The 26,174-nt window shown below is 39.5% G+C and overlaps 1 protein-coding gene across 1 annotated transcript in view; it reads left to right on the plus strand.

Moving 5' to 3' along the window:
• VGLL3 (vestigial like family member 3) overlaps positions 1-26,174 on the plus strand; it is a 194,013-nt gene that overhangs the window by 135,232 nt on the left and 32,607 nt on the right. The window contains exon 4 of the mRNA XM_054392005.1: positions 1,521-1,699. Coding sequence (XP_054247980.1) covers positions 1,521-1,699 — 179 coding nt within the window. The remainder of the gene's footprint in view (positions 1-1,520; positions 1,700-26,174) is intronic.

The following is a 26,174-nucleotide window of genomic DNA, read 5'->3' on the forward strand; positions in this document are numbered from 1 at the left end:
TTGCTGAGGGTGCACTCAATACTGCTGCTCATATTGCTCACAAATATGTTAACACTGGTCCCAGTACTGACTCCTGAGGGATTCCACTTGTCACTGGTCTCCATGTGGACATTGTGCCATTGATCACTACTCTCTGAGTGTGACCATCCAGTTAATTCCTTTTCCAGTGAGTGATCTACCCTCCAAGACCATACTTTTCCAGTTTGGTCATCAGGATGTCATGTGGGATAGCATTAAATGCTTTACACAAATCCAGTGTGGTAAAGGGTGCATTATGCCCAGAATTATGCCCCAAATATTGCCAAAACTTGTCCCTACATGTTTTGCTTAAAGCCCCCTTCCCCCTCCTTTCTGGAGCGGGTGGTTGGCCTAGAGCTGAGAAAACAAAGGGCCAGGCATCCACAAGCCTGGGTAAACAACCCAACCTGCCTTCTTGGGGTAAACAAGAGCAAGCAGCCATCATGTGGGATGATTGTGCAGTGTTTGTGCTTCTTCCAAGTATGGGCATATTCTGGTCATATGCTCTTCCATTGGTTAATGACGTGTTGACAGAGTTTGACTAGTGGCCAAATCCAAGCCTCAAGCAAATTATAACTATTACCTGAATTGTAAACAACTTGCTCTTTTGCTCTTTTGCTTTTGCTCTCATTTCTTGCACGGGCTCTGCCCTCGTGCACGTGTTCTGCTTTGTCTGCAGTCTAGAGAGAAGCCTTATTACCTGGGAAGTGCTGTCTTGCCTCAGTTTACCTGGAAACCAGCAAAGAGTCCTTCACATAAGCTACACTGAACTACAGCCAGCTTTGCGTCGTACCCCAGTCTGGGCAGTGGGAAGAAGCTGCCTAACCTTACCTTGAAGGGACAGAGCCCTTGTGTCGGTGTGAGCTGAAATTCCCCCCCCCACCGACAATAACCAGGCTAGCTCAGTCTGGAAGCAAATGAAAAGCTGTATTTACAAGCAGATGAAATGCAATGAATATGTACAAATATACAAAATTCACAACATTTATAAATATATACAATCAACAGAAAAGCACAACCGATCTCCCTTTGCTTCCCCCCAAGGGGACCCTCCCAAAGGGGCCTCCCTCTCCCAGGAGCTTCCCCCCCAGACCCCCCTGGACAGAGAAGCAGAGTTTAGTTAGAGCAGAAAGTTGTTAACTTAACTGCCAAGGTCAGTGTGTTATCTTCAGCCAGAAGAGAAGAAGAAACAGCAACCAGACAGCCCAGCAACTGCCCCCACTGCCGAACGCAGAAAGTGCCGAATGCCTACTTTGTTTTGGGTAATAGTTCTTAAACATTTCTATCTATCCAATGGAAGTGTTTAGAACAATCGTTATTTTGCTTTCTTACACCCAATAGTGACTTATTTACATTCTTTCACTTTCTCTGTTCTGAACTTTGCAAGGAAAAATTAAAAAGACAGTTTCAAACCATCACAGCCCTGTTGGCTAAGCCTCGCAAGCCAGGGAGAATTTACCTAAACCCCTTTTGGCAGTTCCAAGTGCCTGCTGCAAGCTAAGCTGCAGACCGGCAAGCGAAAGCCGCCCTCTGTGCGCCGCTCACAAAAGCCAGGACCTCGCCCAGCCGTTCTGTGTCAGCTGCTAAGTCACGCGGGAAGAGCGGCCGCCTGCCGCTCCACGCCTGTAAGCCCAAGTGCAAGGCGATTCAGAGCTCTGTCCGTGTCCTGCCGGGACCGCCTGTGAGTGTTCACGACAGCTCGCTCTTTTCCGATCTGAGCCAGGGGAAAAGCCACTCTGCACCGCTCCCTCACCCCACAACCCCCAGCGAAGCACCTGAGAGCTTGTTCTAGGTGAACCAGTCCACGCTGCACTCCTGAAGCCATGGGAGAAAGCTGTGCATCTATGCAACCTTGATATATATTCAATGCTGAGGATTTTCATGCTGTAACTTCTTCTGTACCCGCTTGCTGATCTTTCCTGCCTTCTCTATCCAGTAAGATTTTGATTGCACAGATTGCAGATACTCCAAAGTTCATCCTTGCTGGAGATGCCACTCCATGTCCTTCACCTTCCCATCTTTATCTGCAATCTCATACTTTCTTGTTGCAGTCAGAAGAGGAAGCTTGAGATGTAGCAGCTACTGTTCCTGTTCAAAGCAGAGCCAGAACGGCTCAGTCTTGGGGCAGGTGGTTTGCAAAGCTGCAGCCATCTGGTAGCAAAATTTCAAATAACTCTTCACAAGCCACTGCACATTCCTGCCAATGAGATCTCAGAGTGGAGCAGTGGTTCATCCATAATGGTCTATTAAGTCTAGGAAATCAGCATCAGATACCCACAAGATGTGAAGGAGTGGATTGCAGGGTGCAAGGAATGATTCAGAGGTTATTCAGATTTTAACTTTCTTCCTCCCTCCCCAACTGTAATGCAGTGACAATTTATCTTTAAAAAAGGATTTTATTTGATTTACCCTTATTTTTCCATAAAACAGTGTGGTAGTTTTAGGCTGTGCCTAGAAAATTTTCTACAGATCTTGAACAGAAAGCAGTAGAATGTAAATAAATTACTATTGGATGTAAAAAGGATTATAATGATAAATTCTAAATAATCCCATTGGACAGGTAACAAACATGAAAGTTAGACCTGTAAACTAACTTTCTCTCTTTTCGCTTCCTCACTCTAGCAGATGCTAACTTCTGGCTTCTGCTGGCATTGCTGACCTTGAATGCATCCTTGTTGCAAACAGGTACACTTCATAATAATGTCTTCTCTTTCTGTGCAGTTGTGTCCACACTGGAGCTAAGCAATTTTAGAGGAAATCACATTTTTAAAACAGAAGACCACTTTCTCTTTCAGTGCATATTATGTTTACATTCACTAAATAAATGAATTGGATAGCTTAATCTCTAAAAAAGATGTATCCTACTGATAAACTAATTTCATCAATGCCAAATTTACTTTTGTAATACAGATTTCAAATTTTAAATATAAATAAAACCTGATTCAGTGGATCTTGACTGTAAGTCAAAGTTTTCCTTCCATAAACATTTTCAGTATCAAGCTATAAGGATCCAAAAGTGAACTGGCTCCAGGTATATTATTGACATACTCTATTTTATTCAAAATATGAACAAAATCATATTCCAGTGCTGCCAACTCTGAAAGTCTTATCTCCTGTTTTGTGATGCCTTGTGTTTGCATTCAACCTACTTGTAAAGATAACATTTTCTTAGACCTTTTATTAGAGGATATTTATGATCAGTTCAGAAAAAAGCTTCAAAAAATGTGAGCCTTTTGATATTCATGAATGAGAAAGCAAGCAAGCAAAAACCAAACTTCTAATCCAGCCTGAGGAGAGCCGTGTAGAGAGCATATGTGACTCACGAGTAAGGAGGTGCTTTGCCTGAGACAACTGAAAAATAGGTGAGACCCAGGGCTGCAACAGGAGCCTCACCAGCCTCAAAAAGGCAGGTTCCACATTTTGTACTATTGCATTGTTAGTGCTGGACAGCAGAGGGCTTTGTGTGAGCTGATTGAAAAAGAGATGGGATCCCAACGCTTGCTGAAATAATTCTGTAGCTTTTTAGTGAAATAAACTCGGGAGAATCATTCAAATCTTTTGACTTAGCTGTGTGATAAGTCCCTGTCAGATTACTGAGTATTGCATGAATTTTCTTTCCATTTCTCTTTTTTATCCCGGCACTCAGCTCTGATTTGCTTGGAAATTACTGAGACATTCAGGAGAGGTAGGAAGCAGAGATGTTGCACACAAATAGAGTGGCTTCTGTATGAGCAGTAGGACCTTACTGAGGAGAAATAAAAAGTGCTAATAAAAATGCTGTTTCCACAAGCCAGGGCAGCTGGATACTAACAGCTTCCTTTGAGCCTTACAACTGAGGATGTGGAACTTGACATAAGATATAAAGTGTAGCTGATTTAGCATTTAGGGCTTTAAGCCATGTTTATATGGCTTGTAGACTGGAGGTAATTCACACCAGGAGACCTGGAAGTGTGCAGCACTGTTTAGACCTGCTATTAGTCTGAACACATTTCTGGGTCTGGGTAAGTGTATGTAGCCAAATTAATGATATTCAGTTCCCAGGAACATCCCAGTGAAAAATATGGCACTCCAAACCTAAATGAGGATTGCTGAAGAGTTTGAATTTATTGCTGTTGTTGATCTTTCAATACCCAGCCTGGATGCTGACTGTGTTTCTTGTTTTGCAATATCTTTTTTATCAGGCTGTCCTGGACAACAAAGTCCAAGAACCATTCCTGAGGTTGTGCACTTTCCCTCCTGCCAAATACAACTATTGACAGGCTGTTTTCTTCAGAAAACAAAGGCAAAAGAAGTCCTGTTTTGTGGCAGTTTTAGAGAAGGGGAATTTTAAAATCAGTTTTCTGAGTGAGTGTGTTCTTGTTAGCTTTATAGATACTTGAGATTTAAGAGGTTTGAGCATTATTTATTTATTTATTTTAGAGATCAATATCTCATCTACTTCAAATACTGTTACACTCATGCTTGCCAAAAAAGTTCCACTCCAAATCTATTTTTTCTATGCACGTACATAAAGAATTTCTACTTTCAGCTCTTTTCTATTGATGATTCTGCGTCAAAATATTTTAAATGGATTTTTTTCATTTTTACTGCTCTTAAGCCTGCAATACCTGTGGTTTTAAGTGTTGTTTCAGACAGTGCACTTGAAACATTAGTTGGATACCCATTCACAGAAGCTAAATTTGTGAAGGTAAAAGACTTTCAATGTCGTAAATTCCTGTTTCCAGAATGGGAATAGCTGACATATTTATTTTCTTTTAAGCACAGTTTGGAAGTTTGGAAGAAGGGGGGAAAAAAAGCGAGAGAGAGAGAGAACCAGCATAGAAGCTATAAAAAACTTTTCTTTGGGGGAGGGGAGGCTGTGTGGATTTATTTTTGTTTCTTTGATTGATTGTTTTGTTTGGTTTTTTGGTCATAAAGCTCTGATCCTGTATGCCAAACTTTGCAGGAGAATTCTGGATGAAGAACCTGCTATCATTAAACACAGACATTCATAAAGATGTTGGTCATCCATTACTGATTTCAGCAAACCCACCTTTGGCTGAAAATATATTTTTAAAAGCAGTTTTGCTAAAGCTCAAGAACACAGTGGCATTGCTTTGTAATGCATTGCTATGCTTTGCTTAGCAGATATCCAGTCAGACACATGAAGAACAACATTAGGAAAAATGTTTCACACCAAAAACACAACGTGTGTAAATGATGCAGTGCTGTGATTGACCCACACCCATGGTTCCAGCAAATCACCTGGACCACGCTTGAAAGGGAGAAAACCTGACTAATCCACTGTTTGGGGGATCACAGAAGGTCAGACTCTTGTACATTTTCACTCTCCATGACTGGGGGAAGGCTGCTCTTGTACAGTTCCTGCAAAGGTTTGATACCAGCAGTCAAGTGAAAGCCATGCAATTCACCAGAACAAGGGAATATTGAAAAGTATAAATATAATTCTCCTTGTGAAGATCATATAGAGTATATATATATATGTATATATATATTAGGTACATTTTGTCTTTCAGTGGTTGCCAAAGTATAATCTTCCAGTTTTAGATATGTTTAACAACAATCAGAATGGTTTGGGTTGGAAAGAATATTAAAGATTATCTAGTTCCAACCACCCTGCCCTGGGCAGGGACATCTTCTACTAGATCACGTTGCTCAAAGCCCTGTGCAGCCTGGTGTTCAACACATCGAGGGAGGGGAGCATCCAGAACTTGTCTGGACAATATGTCCCAGTGTCTCACCACATTCATAATGAAGAAATATAATGATCAATTTTATGTACTGAAAGTACAAGTGAAAACAGACATGCCTGGAAGACCTGAAAATGCAACCAAGATAGAAATTAACAATGCTCATTTCATTTTGTCCAAAAAAATGTAGCAGCAAGCTCTCTTTCTTTCATTTAATGTGCTTCATAAGGTCAGCATTTAAATACCAAAAAAAAAAAAAAATTTTTTTTTTTGCTTGTTCATTGTAAAGAACCCTTTCTGTCACAGGGTTATACTAGAACTAAAACTGATACAGGCTTAAATGCTCATTTTCCACAATTATTAATACAAACAGTTTTAAAGTCTTTAACATGTATGCCATAAGGAAAAGAAGAGTAAGAGGCTTTCCAGCTGAGCTGTATGCAAGTGTCATGATCCTGGGCAGCATAATCTTAGGCATGTGAATTTTCCCAGTGACTTCTCTGGGATTTACTTGTATGGGCAGAGCTGCTCACAGTGAAAGAGCTTTTTCACTTCTGGAGCCACAGTCGTTTCTTCCCTGTAGAGAGAAATAGAAAAAAGTTTGGTAACCTTAGCTGTGGCTATGCAATATGCCAAAAGCAAAAATTTGTTACTCACAGACCGATCAATGATAATAAATTGTAACAGGAAAATCAATTGTTTCTTTGAATCAGGATTAAGAACAGCTAAAATTGCCTGCAAAAATGCCACAAGTAGGCAAGAAATGCCAACAAGCATAAGCAGATGAACAAATTAACATCAAGTACTATAATGTCCTTCCCACCTTTTAGATGGGCAGCAAGTCAAAACACAGAAACAACATAGCAGCTACTTTTTCCTGTGTTGAGCCTCTCCAGTGTTTAAATTAGGTTAATAAATTAAATTAGACATGTTATTCTATACTAGCCTCTGTTAAATACTGTTTCCTCCTCATATCAATAAATTACCCAATTCCATTTGTGGCTTCACCATTGGTCATTAGTTTGCTTTTGGCATGTTCTGTGGGGTTTTGTTGTTGTTGTTGTTTTGTTTGTTTGTTTGTTTTTTTGCAGAAAAGCTGTTTAAAGTATGTACCTTTCCCTATAAAGCCCAACCATGAAACCAGTGATTTGAAAGCATAACTTGCCAGAATTGCTTTTAAGAATAGAGTCCTGAAAATTCACAACTGTCAAGATCAAATTACACAGTTGTAATCAATGAATATGAGACTGGACTAGACAGTTTTGTGGAAGGAGTCTATCAACATATAGTGTTCTGGTATTCACTGCAGGTCTCTGTGTCTCTGCCTTGTTTGGATGGCAGTTGGTTCCCACTGTGATCTCCAGAAGACTCTCTAAGAATTTATTGCAACTGTACAAGATGATCATGTGAAAAAATCCCTGGGCAAACCTCTGGCTGCTGTCACATCTTCCTCCGCCATATGTTGGTAATTTTCAGGATTATTGGAAAAGTTTTATTATTTATTTATAACCATTTTTTTAAAAAAAGAGAACAAAGCCAACCAAACAAAAAAGAAGCATTTTGCTTACTTCTTATGATTACTTTTCCTTGCTTTCCCTTTCCCTTCCTTTTCTTTTCCTCTTCCCTCTTTTTCCTTCCACTTCTCTGTCCCCTTTTTCTCTTTTTCTCCTTTCCCCCCCCCTCTTTCACTTTATTCTTTTTCCCCTTCCTTATTTTTTAATGACTCTTAGGTGTTTTGCTTTTTTAATGACCCATAGGTATTTTGCTTCTACCACAGTAAAGGACAAAACAAGTTTTGGGGTAAAGGTTGTAGGGCTTTTGGCTCTTGTGACAATGATTCTGATGGTTTTAAAAACTGTATTTTTAATTTTTCTTCACAAACATTTTTCTTCTTCAACATGGAGGCTCAGGGATTATTTGCTGCAAGAGCTCACATTATAATTGATGCTGGTTATTGAGCTATTAGCAAAGACAATTCATTATTAGGTGAAAAATATGTTTTAACAACATCAAGGAAAAGGCTTTATCTGAGGTTAGAAAAAAGTGGGCAAGGGAGTCCATCTTAGCAAATCCACACCTGTCTTAGTCCAGACAAAACATGCAGTTTGAAACAACCAACTTTTTACTTTACTTTTTAATTTCATTTAATTTCATTTCACTTTATTTTATTTTATCCTGCTTTGTTCAGGTTCTTGTACCTTTTTCTTCAGCATTGTTTCTCGAGTGAAATAAGTTACCTCACATCTCCTGCTGACATTTTTTTCTCTCATTGTTTCCCCACCAAAAGTACTATTTTTTTGGAAAGGACTTGGGTTCAATACTTATTTTTAAATGTATATGTGATTGTGTATTTATGTGAGAGAAAAGAAAATTGTGGCTTGTGTAAGTGACGCTAGATGGTGCTGTGAAGAAAAATATCTAAGCTAGCTCTTAGCAGGTGCTGAAATTTGGATAGTCACATTCATTATCTGTATAAAGCAGAAATATATTTCTTTTTAGGATTTCACTAAGTTACTTCCCTTAGGACTGGAAAGTGGTGAGAATCATTATATGACCAGTACCCAAGAGAGGTCAGATGCCACAGTGGTACTTAAAATTGCTGCTAAGCGAAAGCTTCACATCCTCCTGATGAAACATGATCATGTGGTCAGATTTGACAAATAATTTATACAGCCTCCAAGTTTTATCTACTTTTGCATTTTTCCTCTGTTCCATCTCTCAGCATGGAGCACAAGCAGAGTACAAAGGTCCAAAAATGCTACTGCCATTTGTACCACTGTGTAGATTGATCTGCCTCTACAGGCAGTGGTGCTGAGTGCATCTCTTCCAAACTGAAGCATTGTGGCAAGGTGTAGTAACTTGCAGCTTCAAGACGTCTGTCTTGAAAGTGTCTAGTGCTTACAATGAGGTGTTCATACACTCCATTCAACCACTCTCAGCTTTGCAACCAGCTGAGTCCTGGATTCACACCAATCAAACAGTTTTCCCCAAAGACAAACCCGAGTGGCCAAATCCAGCCCCACAATGCATCTATCCTCAACCCCTCTGTAACCCTGTGTTAGGTGTTTCCAGTGACATTGTTATCTCCTTTATCACCATGGATTCATTCAGAAAAAGCTGCTTCTACACTTCTCCCCAGCTGCATAGATCTGTCACTTGAGTCTGGATCTTTGAAAAATTAATTCACATCATTTTATTTTATGTTGGTGTTATTCCTAAACTTCAAGAGGCACAATTTATTTTGCCATCTTTACGGTGTTCCTACTTATTCTTAAAACAAGAGAAAGGCACTTCAATGTCTGGTGAGTGGGAGTTTTAAGTTAAAATTATAGTATTTTAATACTTCACATGCAATGATCTCTTTGTAAAGTTTTCATAATGTCAGACAAGTTTATAGAGTAAATTAGTTTGACTTCACTCAGATTTCTAACATTTATAAATCTACAGCACTGCCTTTCTGAATTTATTTACTGCTGCAGAGAGGAAGCGGAGATCAAAGGGCTCTAACACTTATTTCTGCCATCATTTCTCATCTTTGGCACAGTTTGAGTTTTGTATACATAGCAGTTTCCTGCTCCAGAGATGTCAGAAATTATCTGGAGCCTGTTTACAGGACATTAGAAGAGGATATGGAGAAACTTGCAGAAGCGTTGGTACTGCATATATTAAATATTAATGGCCCACATAAGTCACGAATCCAGATCCACTTGCAGATTTATTGTATGCTGTATTTTACAGTGTGGGAGTAAACCTAGAATCTGTCTCTTCTGAGTGCATTTCTTCCCCACATATTATTTTAGCCTTGACAGTAAAAAAAGGAGAGAAATAAATAGTGCAATATTAGTGATCAAAAGCATCAAAACACATGAGGAAAAGGTCTCATTGTAAAAGATCACAAAGGAACAGCAATAGTAATTTCTGCTTCTGCATAGCTTGATGCCATGAGATGTTAAATTCACAGAGCTTGTGAGGAGTTTTGAGCTCTTAGTGTGTCACAACCATGAAATACTGAACCATCCAACAATGAGCCCTTTTCCCCCTCAACAAGAAGGTAATATATTTTTATATTTGTCAGCAGCACTAGCCACTCTGGGATATTGCTATTTGAAAAGCTCCACCACATAGAAACACATGATTTCTGGAGAACATGATGATTTTGACAAAAAAGTTGAACCCTAGAAGTTCATGCCCCCCCCCCCAAAAATCAAACAAGCAAACAAACACCAAAAAAAAAACCCAACCCCAAAACAAAACCAAACAAAGAAACAAAAAACCCCAAGAGACAAAGAAAGACAACAATTTTTCAACCATTATTTCTTGGCAAGGAGTTAATAATTTTTAAAATTTTTCAGAATAGTAGTACTATGAAGACCACATCTTGCCCTTATGCTGAGCAATTTCCCATGTGATTGAATGAACCACCACCACAGCAGTTTGAAGAGCCACAGATGTTATATTTCTGGGTGAGGATGGGGGAAGTAAAGAATTTTCCCCCTTTATATCTGATTTTGGGCAATATTATGTAAATCTGTAGTTAAACAATGAAGGGGAAAAAAAATTGCTGTGAAATACTCCTTGAGTTTAGAATAGTTGGGGATCATTTCAGCCATAAAAAATGTTTTCTGTGGCACAGAACAAAAATCACCCCACTTGTCCCTTCTTAGAGCACAGAATTCCTTCTGAAAGGTATCTGGTCTTGACTTCAGTACTTCAAATGTTTACAGAAAAAAAGACAGGTCTGTTAGTGCAATTATTACTGCACTATAATATTAGAAATCTAATTATAGGAGTGAGACCTCCTGAGGTGACTGACCTCTGGACTGTTCTCTCAACCTACAGCAAGCTTATCTGCACCTGCCTGTGTCACTCCAAATAGCTCTGTCTAAAAGACCTCCTGTGTTGGAGGCTGTACAGGCTCTCTACGAAGCTAGTGCCTAACACACACGTGGGGCCTGGGGACCATGTTATGAAACATGGTACTATGTAACTAACCTTCCATTTCTTTTTCTTTTTTTTTTTTTCTTAAAAAAAAAAAAAGAAGAGTGTGGCAGTTTGGGCTGGGTGCCCCCTGCCACTGCTGCATGAGATACACCTCTGGTGTCCTGGGTGCCTACCCAATAGGGGTGGACACAGGAAACGGCGTATTTCTACCCATAAATCCTGCGCCCTATAAAGCCATCTGCAGAGTCATATTCTTCCTCTTTCTTCCCTCTCTGCTCCCATGGGAGATGTCCTCTCTTATTGGGTAATGCCAGGGGGGTATCTCAGGCCTCTTAGGCCTGACTAGGCCTAATGCCAGGAGGAGAATGGAGGGGGGGGGCAGTCTCAGACCTGGCCAGCCTGAGACTTGCCTAGCAGTGGGAGGGGGGGGAAGGAAGAGCCCTGGGGGTTTTGGGTAGACCCTCAGGTGGGAGAAGGGAAGGATTGGGAAACCTCTGGGTACTATGTAAGGGACTCTGTATGCTTTAGGATGTTCTTTGCCACTAAGCTGTGTAGTTTTTCTGTAGTTTCACCAATTGCTTTTCCATTTAAACTTTCCATCACTCTCCAATCCGTTTGCGTGTGTCATTCTTTTGTCCCTTTCGGGGAAAGAGATGTTCTGGCTGGCCTCAAACCAGCACAAAGAGGAAAAGACAGTTGCACCTGGTGAACTGTGGGAAGTTTTAGATTTCTGATTTTCTATAGATGTTGTCCATTTCTACATTTTACAAACTTGCCACTGCAGAAACTTCCAAGATCCACTAAATTTTCTGTTTGGCAGTAATTTGAGAGGAATTATTTTAGGAAGCACATTCAGTGACTGGATTTTTGTAGGAATCAGAACTTCAACATCTACCATGTAGACTTTGCTGTTTGCTCGGAGCTAGGGAAAGGGTGTTCTAAAGTGATTTATCTTTTGTGAGAGTTCTGGAATAGAAACCATGTAATCATTTACCCACACAGCAGCTGAAACCTTGCTCCTTCTTGTAGGTGTTAAATAAACGTTATATGCTTTCTTCACATAAATGTTATATGCTTCTCCTGATCTTCTCCTATCCTGAGCTGCCAGTTTCATGCCTTTAGTCATGAAAGAGGGCACTTAGAAAGCAAATGAATAAACAGTGGATACTTCTTGTGAAAACCAGTCATGTTTCTCAAAGTCACTGAGCATATATTTGGGGAGGTGGGAATTTAATTTTTGAACACATCTCCCTAGGCAGCTTCCTGCACAATCTGGCATTGTCACAGAGTGAAAAGAGATTTTAGGGGCAGTTTCACACAACTGCTACATTTCTTTAGTAAAAGAAATATCCACGAATCAACAAAACTGTAGCATTTACAAGTACCCTACCACCTTCTGCGGTGCTGTCAATGTTAACATAGAAGGCAGAAATGCTGAGTTAATGCTCATGGAATTGTGAAGAAAAGGCTTTGTAACAAAAAGCTTGCAGCGTGCAAGGAAATAAGCAGATACAATTTTTGAAATTACATCGCAGTGGGGGTTTGTTCCTTCCTCTTTTTAATTAACCTTTTTGTTGTTCGAGTTAAGTTTTAAGAAGTAATTTAGTAGAGCATTGTGGTATTATGTTTATTAGTGAATTATGATCCTATCAACAGAATTGCATTTGTTATTATTGTTGTTGTTATTATTATTATTATCATTCTTTTCCTTTATCTTCATGACTACCCCACACAGTTTCTGGAAAATAAGTGAATACTGACACTGCACCACCAGTAAAATATGTATATGAAAGTGTGTCTAAGATTTAAATATATTCACCTCTCTTCCACACAACACTTCAATATCATTTGCTTTTCTACTTTATGTGGTAATTTTATTTCCATCCACTGATAAATTAGAATTATTTTCTACTTACATCATTAAACTCATCCTGATTTATCCAACTGGTATCTGAGATAGCTTACATACTCACTTTGCAATTTTATTGACTCTTCTTACAACATTAACATATTTTAAAGGAAGGAGTGTAAAATGTTTACTTGTAAATTCACTTGGCATCTTCTAGAAAGGACAAGAAAAATTTAAAAATATGCTTACCACATAAGAATGTTACCAAGAATATTGCCATAGCTGGACAGAAATAGAGAGGACAGACTGAAACCAGTAAAATGCAAGACTTATTACCAGAGTTGGAATTTAGTTTTGAAACTGTTTTTCAGTCTCCTGGTATCAGAAAATAGTTACCAGGCAACACTGTAGATACTGGTAATGCAGGCAGATCTATTAAAATAAAAATATTCAAACCATTGTTATTATTGTGGAAGTGATGTTATTGCTGGCTTCATAACATTTGGTATCTGAGCATTTTCATATTCTACTCCTTGAGCAAAAATCTAATTTTCCTGAAGAAGATGCTCTTAATGTCACTTCTTTTAGATTAAGCTTGTAGGGATATGCTACCATCTGCTGCAGTTCCACCTGTATTTTGCTGGGCTGATACAGTAATGGATGCCAACCACTGAAGGGCAAATAAATGGTGAGTACATGCACAGTGCATGTGAGAAGAAGTAAATGTTTCCTAAAAACATTTTTGCAGTGATTGGCATGGGATTTTAGCAGGAACTTTTGTGTTTAATTGTTGTTATTTCTCAGGAAAATAGCAAATAAATGGTTTAGATACACAGTTATCTCCCTGTTACCTCGAGTCAGTGTACATTTTAGAGGAAGCAGGCAGAAAAATTGCTAAGTGTTTGTCTTGCAAGCTGGCTGCAGTATGGAAAAGAGTCATGTTACACAGACAGGGATTACTATTCCCTTGCCATGTTTCTTTGGGTAGATGAACCTAGGATGTTGTTACAGACTGGGTCAAACTGTCGAGAAGTATCCTAGTCCTCCAGGTTGGCTGAAAGAAGTTCTAGAGCTCCTCTGAATGCAGATGGCTGAATTAAAGGTCACATCTAAATCCCAGAAAACAGACCTTCTCTATTAAGTTCTAATGGACTTCCACTTCACAATATATTGAATTTGTAGATGTCACACAACCACACACTGTAGGCAGACAGTGATGATTCTTCCAGCACAATGTAAATATGTAAGGTAAGTCTAGTCCAAGAAAAGATCCTGAAAGGCCCTTTCAGGAAGAAAATTTAATTCTGACAACAATGGAAAAAGTGTAGGTTTTTCAGTTCCTTGTGAAGAGGTAAAAAGGGAGAGTGCCTGTTCTTGTAAAGGAGCACAATTATCTACAAGTTATTTGGTGTCTTCATCAAGTTGTCCTCCTGGATGAAACTTAACAAGATTTTGCTTGGCTGCTTGGGCCAGGTAGTGAAATGGCCCTGAGACCTATGATAGAAGGAAAATAAAGTGGCAAGAATTCAGGGAAAAGGTATAATAATAAAAAGGCAATTTAAAAAAGGAAAAAAAAGACAGGTGTTGGTGGGTCTGACTTCCAGCAATAACACCAAATAAGGTCAACCTGTATTTTGAACAAGTTGCTCTAAAGAGCTACTCTCTTCACTTCAAAGAAGGATCTCTTGTGCTGGGCTTTCTGCTCTATGAAACATCATAAGGAGAACATTTATTTGTAGAGTTTGGAGCATCCCATTTCTATCTGGTATCTAACTCTATAAAACAGTATCTGAAGCAAGTTTAAAAAGCCTTCAGCTTGGGCTGAATCAGCAGGTTGTAACTCAGATTCTGTGAACAGTTCTGGGGCCAGCTGTCATGAAAGGCTGGGTAAGACAGGAAGGGAGTCTGCTTTTGTTGCTAGTGGTCTCCTGATTTAAGCAAAACAACTGAGACAGTCAGGGCTGCTCTACCCACCTCAGTACTACAGAAAACAGAAAACAGCAAGCAAGGAAGGGACATCTGCCTTCTAGCTCTACTGTGAGGGCAAAGGAAGCTGGGTAAGCTTTTCACTCTTAAATTTGATCTGAAGGAGATGAATCCATTTGCACATGCAGCTCAGAAAACACCTTTTCAAATGATAGTGATATGTTTCTTTCTTAATGCAAATGCTCCTAAGGGCCACGGTTTAGATCTTCAAGGGATGTATGCTGGTGACAATTAAAAGGTTCTGATAAACCTTTCTGATAAATGAAGATCTTTTATCACAGCCATCTCTTTTCATAGGGAGTGGTAAGAATATTCCTCTTGCTGGATGATAAATACTAAGCTGATTATTACAATTTTTAAAGGCAAACCGTGTGACAGAAAGCCACACTACTGCTCTGATCGTGTAAAGATGTTACATCCTGTATCTGTCTGAACTTCTGTTTATGCCATTTTATAGTGTATAAAGAAAATTGTTACAGTAATTGCACCCAATTTAATTTGAGAAATTTGTGAGTAGGAGGAGATGGTGGAAGAGGGAGTGGGTGAGAACTGTTCCATTTACAGCTCTTAAAAATAGCACAGGAAGCCTGAAACTTGTACCAAACTGAACTAGCCATCATTCATACGCAATGCTTCTCCAAACAGAAGCTACCCACACTACTTCCCAATTATGTTCAGTTCTCTGTAGCAGGCAGCCCCAATTTCTTTGAAAAATCTTTATAACAGTTCTTTTTAGAAAACCTGCATGAGGTGCTGGGAATGAAAGCTGAGGCCATAGAGCTGCACTTACTATTTCTTTCCAAAAAAAGTGTGTGTATTACATGACCAGGGAGAGAGATGGAGGATGAAGATGTGACACTGGCACATGTCAGTGGCAGGATAAATTGAAGATCATCAAAATTAAGATCTCCACAATGAGTTTTGGAGATAAGACACCCATTGTATTCATCACCTGAAGAGTCTATGTCCTGCCTCTATGCCTTCCTCTTACTGCTCCCATGTGCCCTGTGGCTGCTGTAGGCTGGCCCTGCTCTTCACCAGCCTGGTGTTATTGATGCTGCTGGGGTCTCAGCAATGGTGATGCTGCTCTGGTGGCTGCTGAATGTGAGGATACATTATGGTCTCTAGGCTTGGAGGACTTAGCAGCTCCAGTGCAACAGGGAGGCTTGTGCTCACCCCAACAGCACAGAGCCAGGTCCTGTCCAGCCTATTCTCCTGAATGCTTTGGCTCCTATCTGGCCCATCCATACAGATGCATGGTATATAAACATCTTGGAGTGTGCCTCCAAAAGAGCTCTACAGTGAGGTCCTTAATGTGGATGGAGCTGTAAGCTATCTATTTTCTACTGTACCTCTGTGCCCTTGTTAGAAAAACGCACTCAGTTTAGTTTCATGAGTGTTTTCAGAGCAATGTTATAAGAGAATATAGCTGATTTTACTTAATATTTATTTTAGTGGTGTTGACATACAAATGATGCAATGTAACACAAAGGGAACCAATGAAATTTCCTGATGACAGCATGAGGAGACACCAGCTTAAGGATCATCAGGCTGTCATGAGAAGAGAACTGGATGACCTCAGGGAAAAAAGTAATAGAAGTGGAATTAAATTTTATACTATAGAGTGTAAATGGGCTTGGGGACTAGTATCGCTTTTTTTGAATATATTTATACTGGAAGCTTGTTAGCTAGGGATGACTGATGCTGAGAAGGATTTGGGTGTATTGGCAATGGACAACTGAGAGCCACCAGTGCTGTGAAAAGACAACAGCAATCCCAAAATGCTTCTGTCAGGATATTTTCAGGAGAGAGGAGGGAGAGTTCATGACATTGTACAATGCACTGCTGAGATCTCATCTGCAATACTGCATCCAGTTTTAATCAGCTATATCTAAGAAAGTTAAATTCCAATAGAAACTGTTTGCAATAAAAAGTTAGGAGGTGTCTGAAAATGAAAAAAAAAAAGGTTGAAAATCATGATGCTGAAGGAAAATGTCAAACTGACTTGGAATTTGTCTTATTTGTTACTTCAGCACTTGGGGTTCTTTTATTATTTTGGATTTGTTTGTTTATTTTAGTTTTGAGGGTCTTTTGGTATTGCATTAATACATTTAAATGGCAGATAAAATGCAATTTGTTTCACAATGGAGAATTTCTCCTCTATCAGTTTGTGAGTGTAAAGAAGTATGTAGCTTTGTGCTAAAATAGGCAATTTAAATTGGATTCCAAGGTTATAGTTCAGCCATCATCTTGAAGTTAGTTGCAGCATGGGCCTGAATGTCTAAAATAATTTCCAGTGGTCCATAAATCATTTTATGGGATTTGGAAGTGTGTACAGGAACGACTCCCAAGCCAGCAGAATTTAATGAAAAGAAAAAAGAAAAAAGCAGAATTTATGTATTTTCATAGCAGCTTTAATCCGTTGTTATACCTACTAGAACATATACTATTCTCATGCAAGCATGATTGTACTTCATCATCCTTGTTATGCCATCACACGCTTTATGGCTAATTTATCCTCTTTTCACTGCTTTCCACACAGATGCCATCTGCTAGTGCTCTGTGACCTGAAACAGGACATCTTGGTCATAAACTGATGACCAGCAGGAGCCAAAATATCACAGCTGTCTCCTCTCTTATCCTTTACACTAGGTCTCTTTGGAGGCCTGGAGCTGAAGGGTAGCAGGGTGTGGGGGCTCAGCAGTATTTGAATCTCTCTCCACATGCCCTGTGGTCAGTGCAGAACATGGGCAGCTTGTGATGGTGCTATCCATCCTCTGCCTGATGGTGCTCAGCTTCCACAGAGCCAGTCTGGAGGCATGTATCAGTGGGCTACTCACTGCTGTGGTCATGTTATAACCAGGATGCCAGAGGGAGTTGGGCAGCTGCTGTTGACTGAGAGCTATTTCCTGATATTTTCAATGGACCAGGTGAAGAAGCAAAGTCTCTGACGATGGTCTCACTTATTTTCTTCCCTGCAAGTTTCTACAGAAAGACCGAATGTTACTTTTTCCACAGATATCCTATTCCTAATTCTGAAAACTGATGCAGTTGCTCATTTTTGTGTTTGATCCATCTTTTTAGAGTAAGAAAGGTAATGAATGTTAAAGTCAAGTAAACTGTGATGTTCTCTCCAAAGCTTCTTGGTTTCCCCAGCTTTGTGTCTGATTTCTCACAAGCCTTGAAGAGGAATGATGGTTCTTGTAATACGCATCACAGTTACTTGTTCTTTTCATTTATTGCCAAAATACTTTGTGTTTAAAGGAATTCCAGGGCATTTTGATTGAAAGGTCTGAGGTGTGGTTTTATTGAATAAACAACGGGAGAGTAAACAGTTTCCTAAAGGTATCTCAAGGCAGGGAGTAGCTACAGCTCATATAGGTAACCCTGTGTCCTGCTCTCCTCTGCCCTTTTCCTCAGGAACCCTCATAGCCTCTCACTTTTCATACAACCTGAGAAGCATCTGCTGCTTGCCTAAAATTTGGATATGCCAGTTGTGTCACAGGTGGGAGTGTGGTCATGTTTAAGGTGTGCCTCTCACTTGTCCGGATGCCTTACTCAAAATTACTGGATGTGTTTGGGGGGGGTAGGCCTTTTGACCAGCTAGCAGCTGATGTCTTATCCTATAACAAAAGAAATAAATGGTTAGACAATCTTCCTATACCTTCCTACAGGGTGTGAGCCCTGTCTCTCACTCAAAAGCTTGAACTCCACTGGTCAAATACAACAGCACTGCTGTTTGTTTAAGACAGAAGAAAGAAGAAAGTAAGATTCAAGGCATTAGCTAGGTGAAGCAGGGAAGTATTTGCATTGAGCATCACTGCACAGTCTAGAAACCACCTGCTGCAACATTTTGTAAAATATGTTTTGAGACTGAAATGCCAAATGGTATACAGATGTTAATCAGTTAAAACCATCAATATCTGTTTTCTGAGCATGGATCAGAGAACAGTATCTTGGATACAGCATAAACCAACAAAGAATATTATTGTCAAGCAGAGAAACTATCAGGTCATACTTTAATTCTTCTCAACTCTCCAGGGAGTTTATTTAATCTCTATCACAAAGGAAGGATTCACAGACATATCTAGCTGAGGCAGAAGGGATGTTGTAAAGGCATATTTAATGACATGTTGTTAAGATTTTATCGCGCTCACATCTGAGCTTGGAAATGTGGAAGGTGCAACTGTTCTTTTGCTGTAGCAAAGAAAATGCTTTTTATAACATAGTTTGTGATCTGCATTACATGATCTTTACTGCAGATAGCATCCTGAAGATTACAGGTTTTATCTATTTCTTCGTCAATTTGAACTCTTATTTTATACCCTGTGAAAATACCTGTATGTATTTTTGTACATGTCAGCCAAAGGTGTTTATAACATGTAGAGGTACTCTCTGTTTTGCCCCACTGTTTCAGGAGCATCAGGGATCTTTCTGTAATAGATGAGCCTGAAATAGTTCTAGTATGAAGTATCCTTATATAAGCCAGCCCCAGATGATCTCCTGATACATACCTTTCCTCCTCACAGGTGGCAAGAGCCGATTCGGGTTTAGAACATTCAGTTGTCTTCTCTGGCTTTGTGAAGTTCAGATATTATCCTGGATATAAGATGCAGTATTTTGCAAGATTCAACCTAACTTGGCTATAATCATAAAGAAAAATGAAAGTTCTTTCATGGGATAGCACCACCTACTCAAAAGCCAGTCAATTTTTTACTTTCAGGTTTTCTAAAGTTCCTGCAAGTAGGCCACCTCTCCCTTTTCCTTAAAAATTTGCTCACAGTGTTCAAAACAGATGCCCCTTTCATCTACATCTGGTGTTCTCCACAGAAAAAGATGTATCTGATGTGATTTCAGACTACTTGGAAGTATGCTTTTTGTTGCTGCTGTTCTGTGTTATCCTGGTCCATAGTTGAAGATTATAAAGAAGCTAATAAAAAATGTAAAAATAGCCTTTGAAAACCTGCTTCTTCAGTGTTGTATGCTGGATCATAAACAGTGTTGTCTGATGTTGCCACTTCTTCAAATACCTTTCAACTCTACCACGATACTAAAAATAGGTTGTTGATTTTCTTTTTGAGCTACAAGCTGTTTCAAATTCTTCTGTTACATCAGGCGTAGAGTTTTATGATCTCCTTCATACTGAAAATAGTGATAATTTGGCAGGAACAAAAGAGTACCAGGGTCTCTGTATCTGAACATCAATCACCCAAGTTGCCAGCAATTTCGTTCAGCTATGAGCTGTGTGTGAAACTTGATGTTGAAATGTGTTATAGATCTCAAATGTTTTCCCTTCTGATTAAGTGCCAATCATATCCTACAAGAGTTGGACAAACCCAGTGGGTCTTTGTTGTAGTGCTTATTGCTCTTCCTACATGTCATCAACTTGGTTAAGTCCAAAATGTGCAGTGTTGCATGTTCCTGCTCTACTGATCCACTTATGTCTTGCAAAAAAACCCAAAAAACCAAAACACCAAACCTCTGATGACCACCAACCAAAATAAACCCCACTGATGATATAGGTTCAGTGCATATCATTTTCCTTTTGGATAAGCTAGACACTGTTGGTATATGCTCTTCTCTGAAGGAATGTAATGTGATAGAGTTTGATCTTTCCAGCATCTCTCTAGCTGAGAAAATTCTTGCATTTGAAAAGTTTAATGGGACAGCTCATTCCTCATTTGTAGGAATGAGGCCTTGAAGTGCATGACTAACTTTCATGGACAGTGATTGCAGTTATTTCTCTAAACCCTTTGGGCAGCTATGGACAAAAGGAAAACAGCAGTACATTGGAAAAATGAGTATTGAGTATGTTTCTGATTAAAGTGACAGCTAGTACAGTATGAAACAATAAATCCCACAGAGAACTTCATGGAATCACAGAATATTAGGGGTTGGAAGGGACCTCAAAAGATCATCTAGTCCATCACCCCTGCCAGAGCAGGACCACCTAAAGTAGGTCACACTGGAGTGCATCCAGGCAGGTTTTGAATGTCTTTAGTGAAGGAGGCTCCACAGCCTCCCTGGGCAGCCTGTTCCGGAGTTCCGTCATCCTCTCAGTGAAGAAGTTTCTCCTTATGTTTATGTGGAACCTCCTATGCTCCAGCTTGCACCTGTTGCCCCTAGTCCTATGACTGGACATTACTGAGAGGAACCTGGCTCTGTCCTCTTGACACTTGCCATTCACATATTTATAAACATTAATGAGGTCACCCCTTAGTCTCCTCCAAGTTAAATGGACCTACCTCCCTTAGCCTTTCCTCATATGGGAGATCTTCCACTCCCTCAATCATCTTTGTGGCTCTGAACTGGACTTTTTCTAGTAGTTCCCTGTCCTTCTGGAATTGAGGGGCCCAGAACTGGATGCAATACTCCAAATGCAGTCTCACCAGGGCAGAGTAGATGGGGAGAAGAACATCTCTTGACCTACTAGCCACACCCCTTCTAACACACCCCAGGATGCCATTGGCCTTCTTGGCCACAAGGGCACATTGCTGGCTCATGGTCATACTTCTGTCCACCAGGACTCCCAGGTCCTGTTTCCCAGAGCCGCTTTCCAACAGATCAACCCCCAACCTATGCTGGTACATGGAGTTCTTTTGCTCAGATACAAGACTCTACACTTCTCCATATTGTATTTCATTACATTTCTCCCTGCCCAACTCTCCAACCTGTCCAGATCCCAATGAATGGCAGCACAGCCTTCAGGTGTGTCAGCCATACCTCCTAGTTTTGAGTCATCAGCAAGCTTGCTAACAGTGCGCTCTGTTCTCTCATCCAGGTTGCTAATGAGTGTATTGAATAATATTGGTCCCAGCACTGACCCTTGAGGACTCCACTGGATACAGGCCTCCAACTAGACTCTGTCCCATTGGCCACAACTCTCTGACTTCTTTCCTTCAACCAATTCACAATCCACCACACTACCCGATCATATAGAGTGCACTTCTGTAGTTTATCTGCAAAGATGTGTGGGAGATGGTGTCAAATCCTTTTCTGAGATCAAGATAAACCACATCCACTGCACTACCATCTTCTATCCACCTGGTTATCTCCTCATAAAAGGGCTTGAACAGTTACTTTAAATTCAAATGGGCACATTTGACTGTGATGCAATATCATTAATATCAATTGACATACACCACCTCTGACATTGTGACCACAACACTTTTCACAGTGACGAAAATATTTCCATCTAACTTTAAAAGATAAATTAGAGATTAGAGGTGTTTTAGCAGGATATGAACAAGAAAGCCAGTATTATTGCTTGGTTATTTATTTCATGCACCTCTAAATGATTACCTTAGAAATCTTTAAGTTCAGACACTCACCAAAAAAAAAAAAAAGGGATAGAATTTCAAAATGTGGCCTTTTGGATGTCAGTCCTATCTGGGCTTCTGTTACAGTGTGGCTGTACCACTACCTATACTATTGCAGGCATAGCAAAAATCACAATTGTAAAGGTGATGGGTTGACATTTTTGTTTCAATAATTCCAGAGGGCAAACTTTGCTAGGTATTCATTGAACTGGTCTAGGTTTGCGTGTTTGTTTAATCATTTAATATATCTTTAAAGGTAAAAAGAGCAAGCTGCTGTCACTGCTTCTCACCCATATCAGTACAATGCCACCACAAACATTTCTTTATGGTAATAATATCTCCTTCTAAGTCACTTAGAATCATAGAATAGTTCTGTTTGGAAAAGATCCTTAAAATTCTTGAGTTCAACTCTACCAAGTCTGGTGCCAAACCATGCCCTTAGCACCACATTTTTGTGCCTTTTAAACACCTCCAGGTTTCAAGGCATTCACCATCCCGGGGAGCATATTCCAGAGTTTAATAACCTTCCAGTGAAGAGGTTTCTTTTAATATCCAATATAAACCTCCCCTGGTGCAACTTGAGGCCATTTCCTCTCATTCTATCACTTGGTACTAGGTAGAGGAAAGCAACACCCATCTCACTCCAGCCTACTTTCCTGTGGTTGGAGAGAGCAAGAAAGTCTTCCCTCAGCCTCTGTTTCTCTAGATTAAACTTGTTTCTCAAATCCTTGTTCTTAGGGGAAGAAGAAAGCACAGAGAATATTGTTGACACTTCTGCTGCATAATTCTGCAAATGCTATCCCCAGTATTTCCATAATCACTTTTGCTTTTAAACATATTATTAGCTATAAATTATCACCCTAGCCATGAGCACTCCCTTCATAAACTAACTGAAAAGCTAATTAACCTTTTCTCTCTAGAGTGAACTCTCCTATTAACATGACGATCAATTCAGTCATTTTTGTCTTGGTTGCTTCAGCCTGTTAGCACTTCCCAAGCTTTATAGTGACTGGCCAGTTAGTTAGTTAAACAGGATTAATTTTAAGAACCAATTAAATCTAAAGAAACACACCCAATAACATAGTAAGTGGTGTTCTGGAAAGCTTTTCATTTCTTCATCTGTCCTTTCTAATTGCAAAACAGAATGTCTAATTATTCCATCCTGACATTGGACCAGATCTATAGGTAGTGAACAGTTTAACAGCAGCCCATATCACCTTCATGCTTTTCAACTGGCTACAGACCAAACCCCTGCATCTTCCTGAGTATATATTTAAAGTCATTTCTCCAATTAATGTCTTTATCAGGATCAAATTTCCCTTTTCATATTGTAAACATTATTTAGAACCTGTTCTCAGCTGGCATGCATAAAACCTTACTCTTTAGAAATGCACGGATGTTTTATCACCCAAGAAAAAAGATCATCTAAAAGCCAGAAGCCCACCAAGATCAAAGGAACAAAGTCTACATGCAGTGAAAAACAGCTGTAATAGAATCCAGGCACTGGACGGGTACAGGCGTACAGGATAATGGTAAAGGTTAAACAGGATTTTCTTTTGTTCTCACTTTTCTGTAGTCATAGAAGATGATAAGTTTTATTGTCTCTACTTTTCAGGCTTTGTTTCCATATACAAATAATTCAATCATCATACTTTATGCTATCATTTCTGTCAACAGGTAAATATGGTTAGTAGAAAGCTGTTTCTTCTTTCTGTGTTCTCATCCTTTTTTCTAGACTATATGTATCTTTGGTTCTCCTGCCTCCACCATAGTCAATGAATTTCTCTCCTTAAAATACATACATGTAGACTTATGATATCAGCAAAATAATTAAAACTACAGTAAAACACTGGCTCATGTGATACTTCAGCAAAATGTCAAATGTCATGGTGGCACAGTTTTGTCCGTAGGCTTTCAAGAGTGTTGTTTTAGGCTCTTGGGTGACTCAAAGGAAGTTGAAGACATGTTTTTAGTACACTTTCAGATACATATAAAAGAAAGAAAAAGAAGAAAGCTGAGTTTGTGTAGAAAAGACTAAAGGTTCCTGCAGTGAGGAATGATGAGGATAGCTCTGTGAAACAAATTCTGCCTACTTGCAGGCTCATGAACAGGATTCAAATGCAAAATCACAACTGCAAGTCTAGAGCATCCCCACTTATTTTGGAGTTGTCCAGACACTACATGGAATTTTCATGTTCCTAGTGGTATATAAAGAGCTGCTCTGTTTCTCAATGGATCATAGCAAAGCTCACATCAGTTGGGATCAAGGAACAAAACATTCCTCCCAATGAGGTCTGCTCTGTAGGGGTTTTGGAGGACATGTAGAGAATACAGAGGCAATGGCTGTTTTCTTTTAAACCATGGCCAAAGGAGAAGAAGGGCCTGCTTTTCACAAAACAACCTTATTGTTTGGGCAGTCACCCAACAGCTGAGAAAACGAGAGTTCTTCCCAGGACTGCTTTAGTGTTTTAAATACTTTGGAATAAGCTGGCATTGGATAAACATCCCTGGAAGTGGCCTGGTACATCTTGGGTTCATCTCTGCAGCATGTTTACTTTGTCTCTGTGACCTGGCAGGTATTTAACTATTTCTCACAAAGGGAAACATGAGATCTCTCCTGTTTCCCTGAGAAGAATTGCCACACTGCAAATTCTGCAAAATCTTGTATGCTTCAAAAAACTGTGAGAGCTCTCCCTGTTCCCAGGGAAAAATTGTACACCACAATGCACACATGGCTGCCAGCACAACCCTCTGCTGCCAGGCACATGCAGCATTTGTCAAAGAGTCAAGTGTCCCTGTAGGTCTGGATCAATTTGCTTGGTGATTGGTAGAAGGAGAGAGAACCTGGATCAAGAACAGAAAGTTAACAGAGAGGCAGGGGAAGGAAAAGGTAAGACTCTGTTTTCCTTCCATCTCTAATAATTGTAAACCCACATTCTGATGGATTTCAGGCACAAACACTACTTTAAAAAGTCATTTTTTGGTTAGAATTTTCTCCTGAAAAAAACAGTGCATCAATTCACTGTTTTGAAAGAAATCATTACCTTTTTGTCAATGTTTACATGTATGCTGGGAACACATAACTCTTTCCAGAAGTATAATTTTAGTACCTGTAAATACGTTGCTGGCCTCTTTATCTTCTTGTTCTACCATTTGTCATGTGCTGCAGGGCCAGTGTTACTTTAACAGCCATACTGAATAGCACAAGATGAGTATAAGCTTTGAAGTGTCTTTGTGTCTGTTCATTTGCTAAATGCATACATTGCTTTTTCTAATGGTGTTATACTGAATTCCCTAGACTAAGCAGTTAATATAGGTCGAAAAGAGTCCTTTACAGATGGGACAGACTCTGCCTGCTATTCCTGTTAGCTGCAGGGTTAAGCTGCTATATTTGCATCCATGTTTAAATTCTGTGGTGTTCTTGGGTGCTTTCCAGTATTTTCAAATACCAGCAATAGCTTTGCTAATATCATCTCTCTATAAATCTCCCTTTTAATATGCCACTGCTTAATTTCTATTTTTTTAAGGCTGATTCAGACCTATATTATTAAGGAATGCCTACACACTGCCTTTACCCTCATAAATAGAAAGACCTCCTTAAAGCTTTCAAAGTACTTAACTGCCCTGCATAGTGTGGTAAAGAGGGTGAAATGGAATATATTATGAAATGTCAAACCCAGTCCAAATTGGATGAGCAATTAGTGAACTAATAATAAGGTTGCAGCACTACTTCTTCAGAAACCTTTAATTTTTACATCAATAGGCATCATACATATCTCAGTGTGAAATAACTTTATAACTTTGGTTGATCTTATGATAGCAATGCTTAGAAAACAAAATAAAGGCACCTATAGCACTGTTAATGGAACAATTAAGGCAGCAGATGAAAGTATACAGAAGTCAGGATAAGAACTGTAACATTAGCTAATTAATTTTGTACTTTTATACGGTCTGCTGTGGGAAACTGTTGAAATCTAGGTCTGGTTGCACAGGTATTGAATAACTGCAAGCTTGACACTAGTCATATTAATCTCCCTAGGCTGCCCCTGTAGTTAGTGAAGACATAGAAACCTTTTTTGCCACTACTAATTGCCCTGTCTCACTAGGCGAGTGTTAGCTTTTGTGAACTTATCCTTCTGCCTCCTTACACATTAGTTTATTGGTTAAAGTGAACACAACTAGTCCTCACTATTTCAGTTACTGATATTTGCAAATGGAAATTGGAAAGCCTTGTTCTACACTAACATGGGCTTTTACATGTAATTTTCCAGTTTTATTTATTTATTTATTTAATAGAATCATAGAATCAACAAGGTTGGAAAATACCTCAGAGATCATCAAGTTCAACCTATCACCCAGCACCTCATGACT

Source organism: Indicator indicator, chromosome 1, assembly GCF_027791375.1.
Source record: "Indicator indicator isolate 239-I01 chromosome 1, UM_Iind_1.1, whole genome shotgun sequence".
NCBI classification, from domain to species: Eukaryota; Metazoa; Chordata; class Aves; order Piciformes; family Indicatoridae; genus Indicator; species Indicator indicator.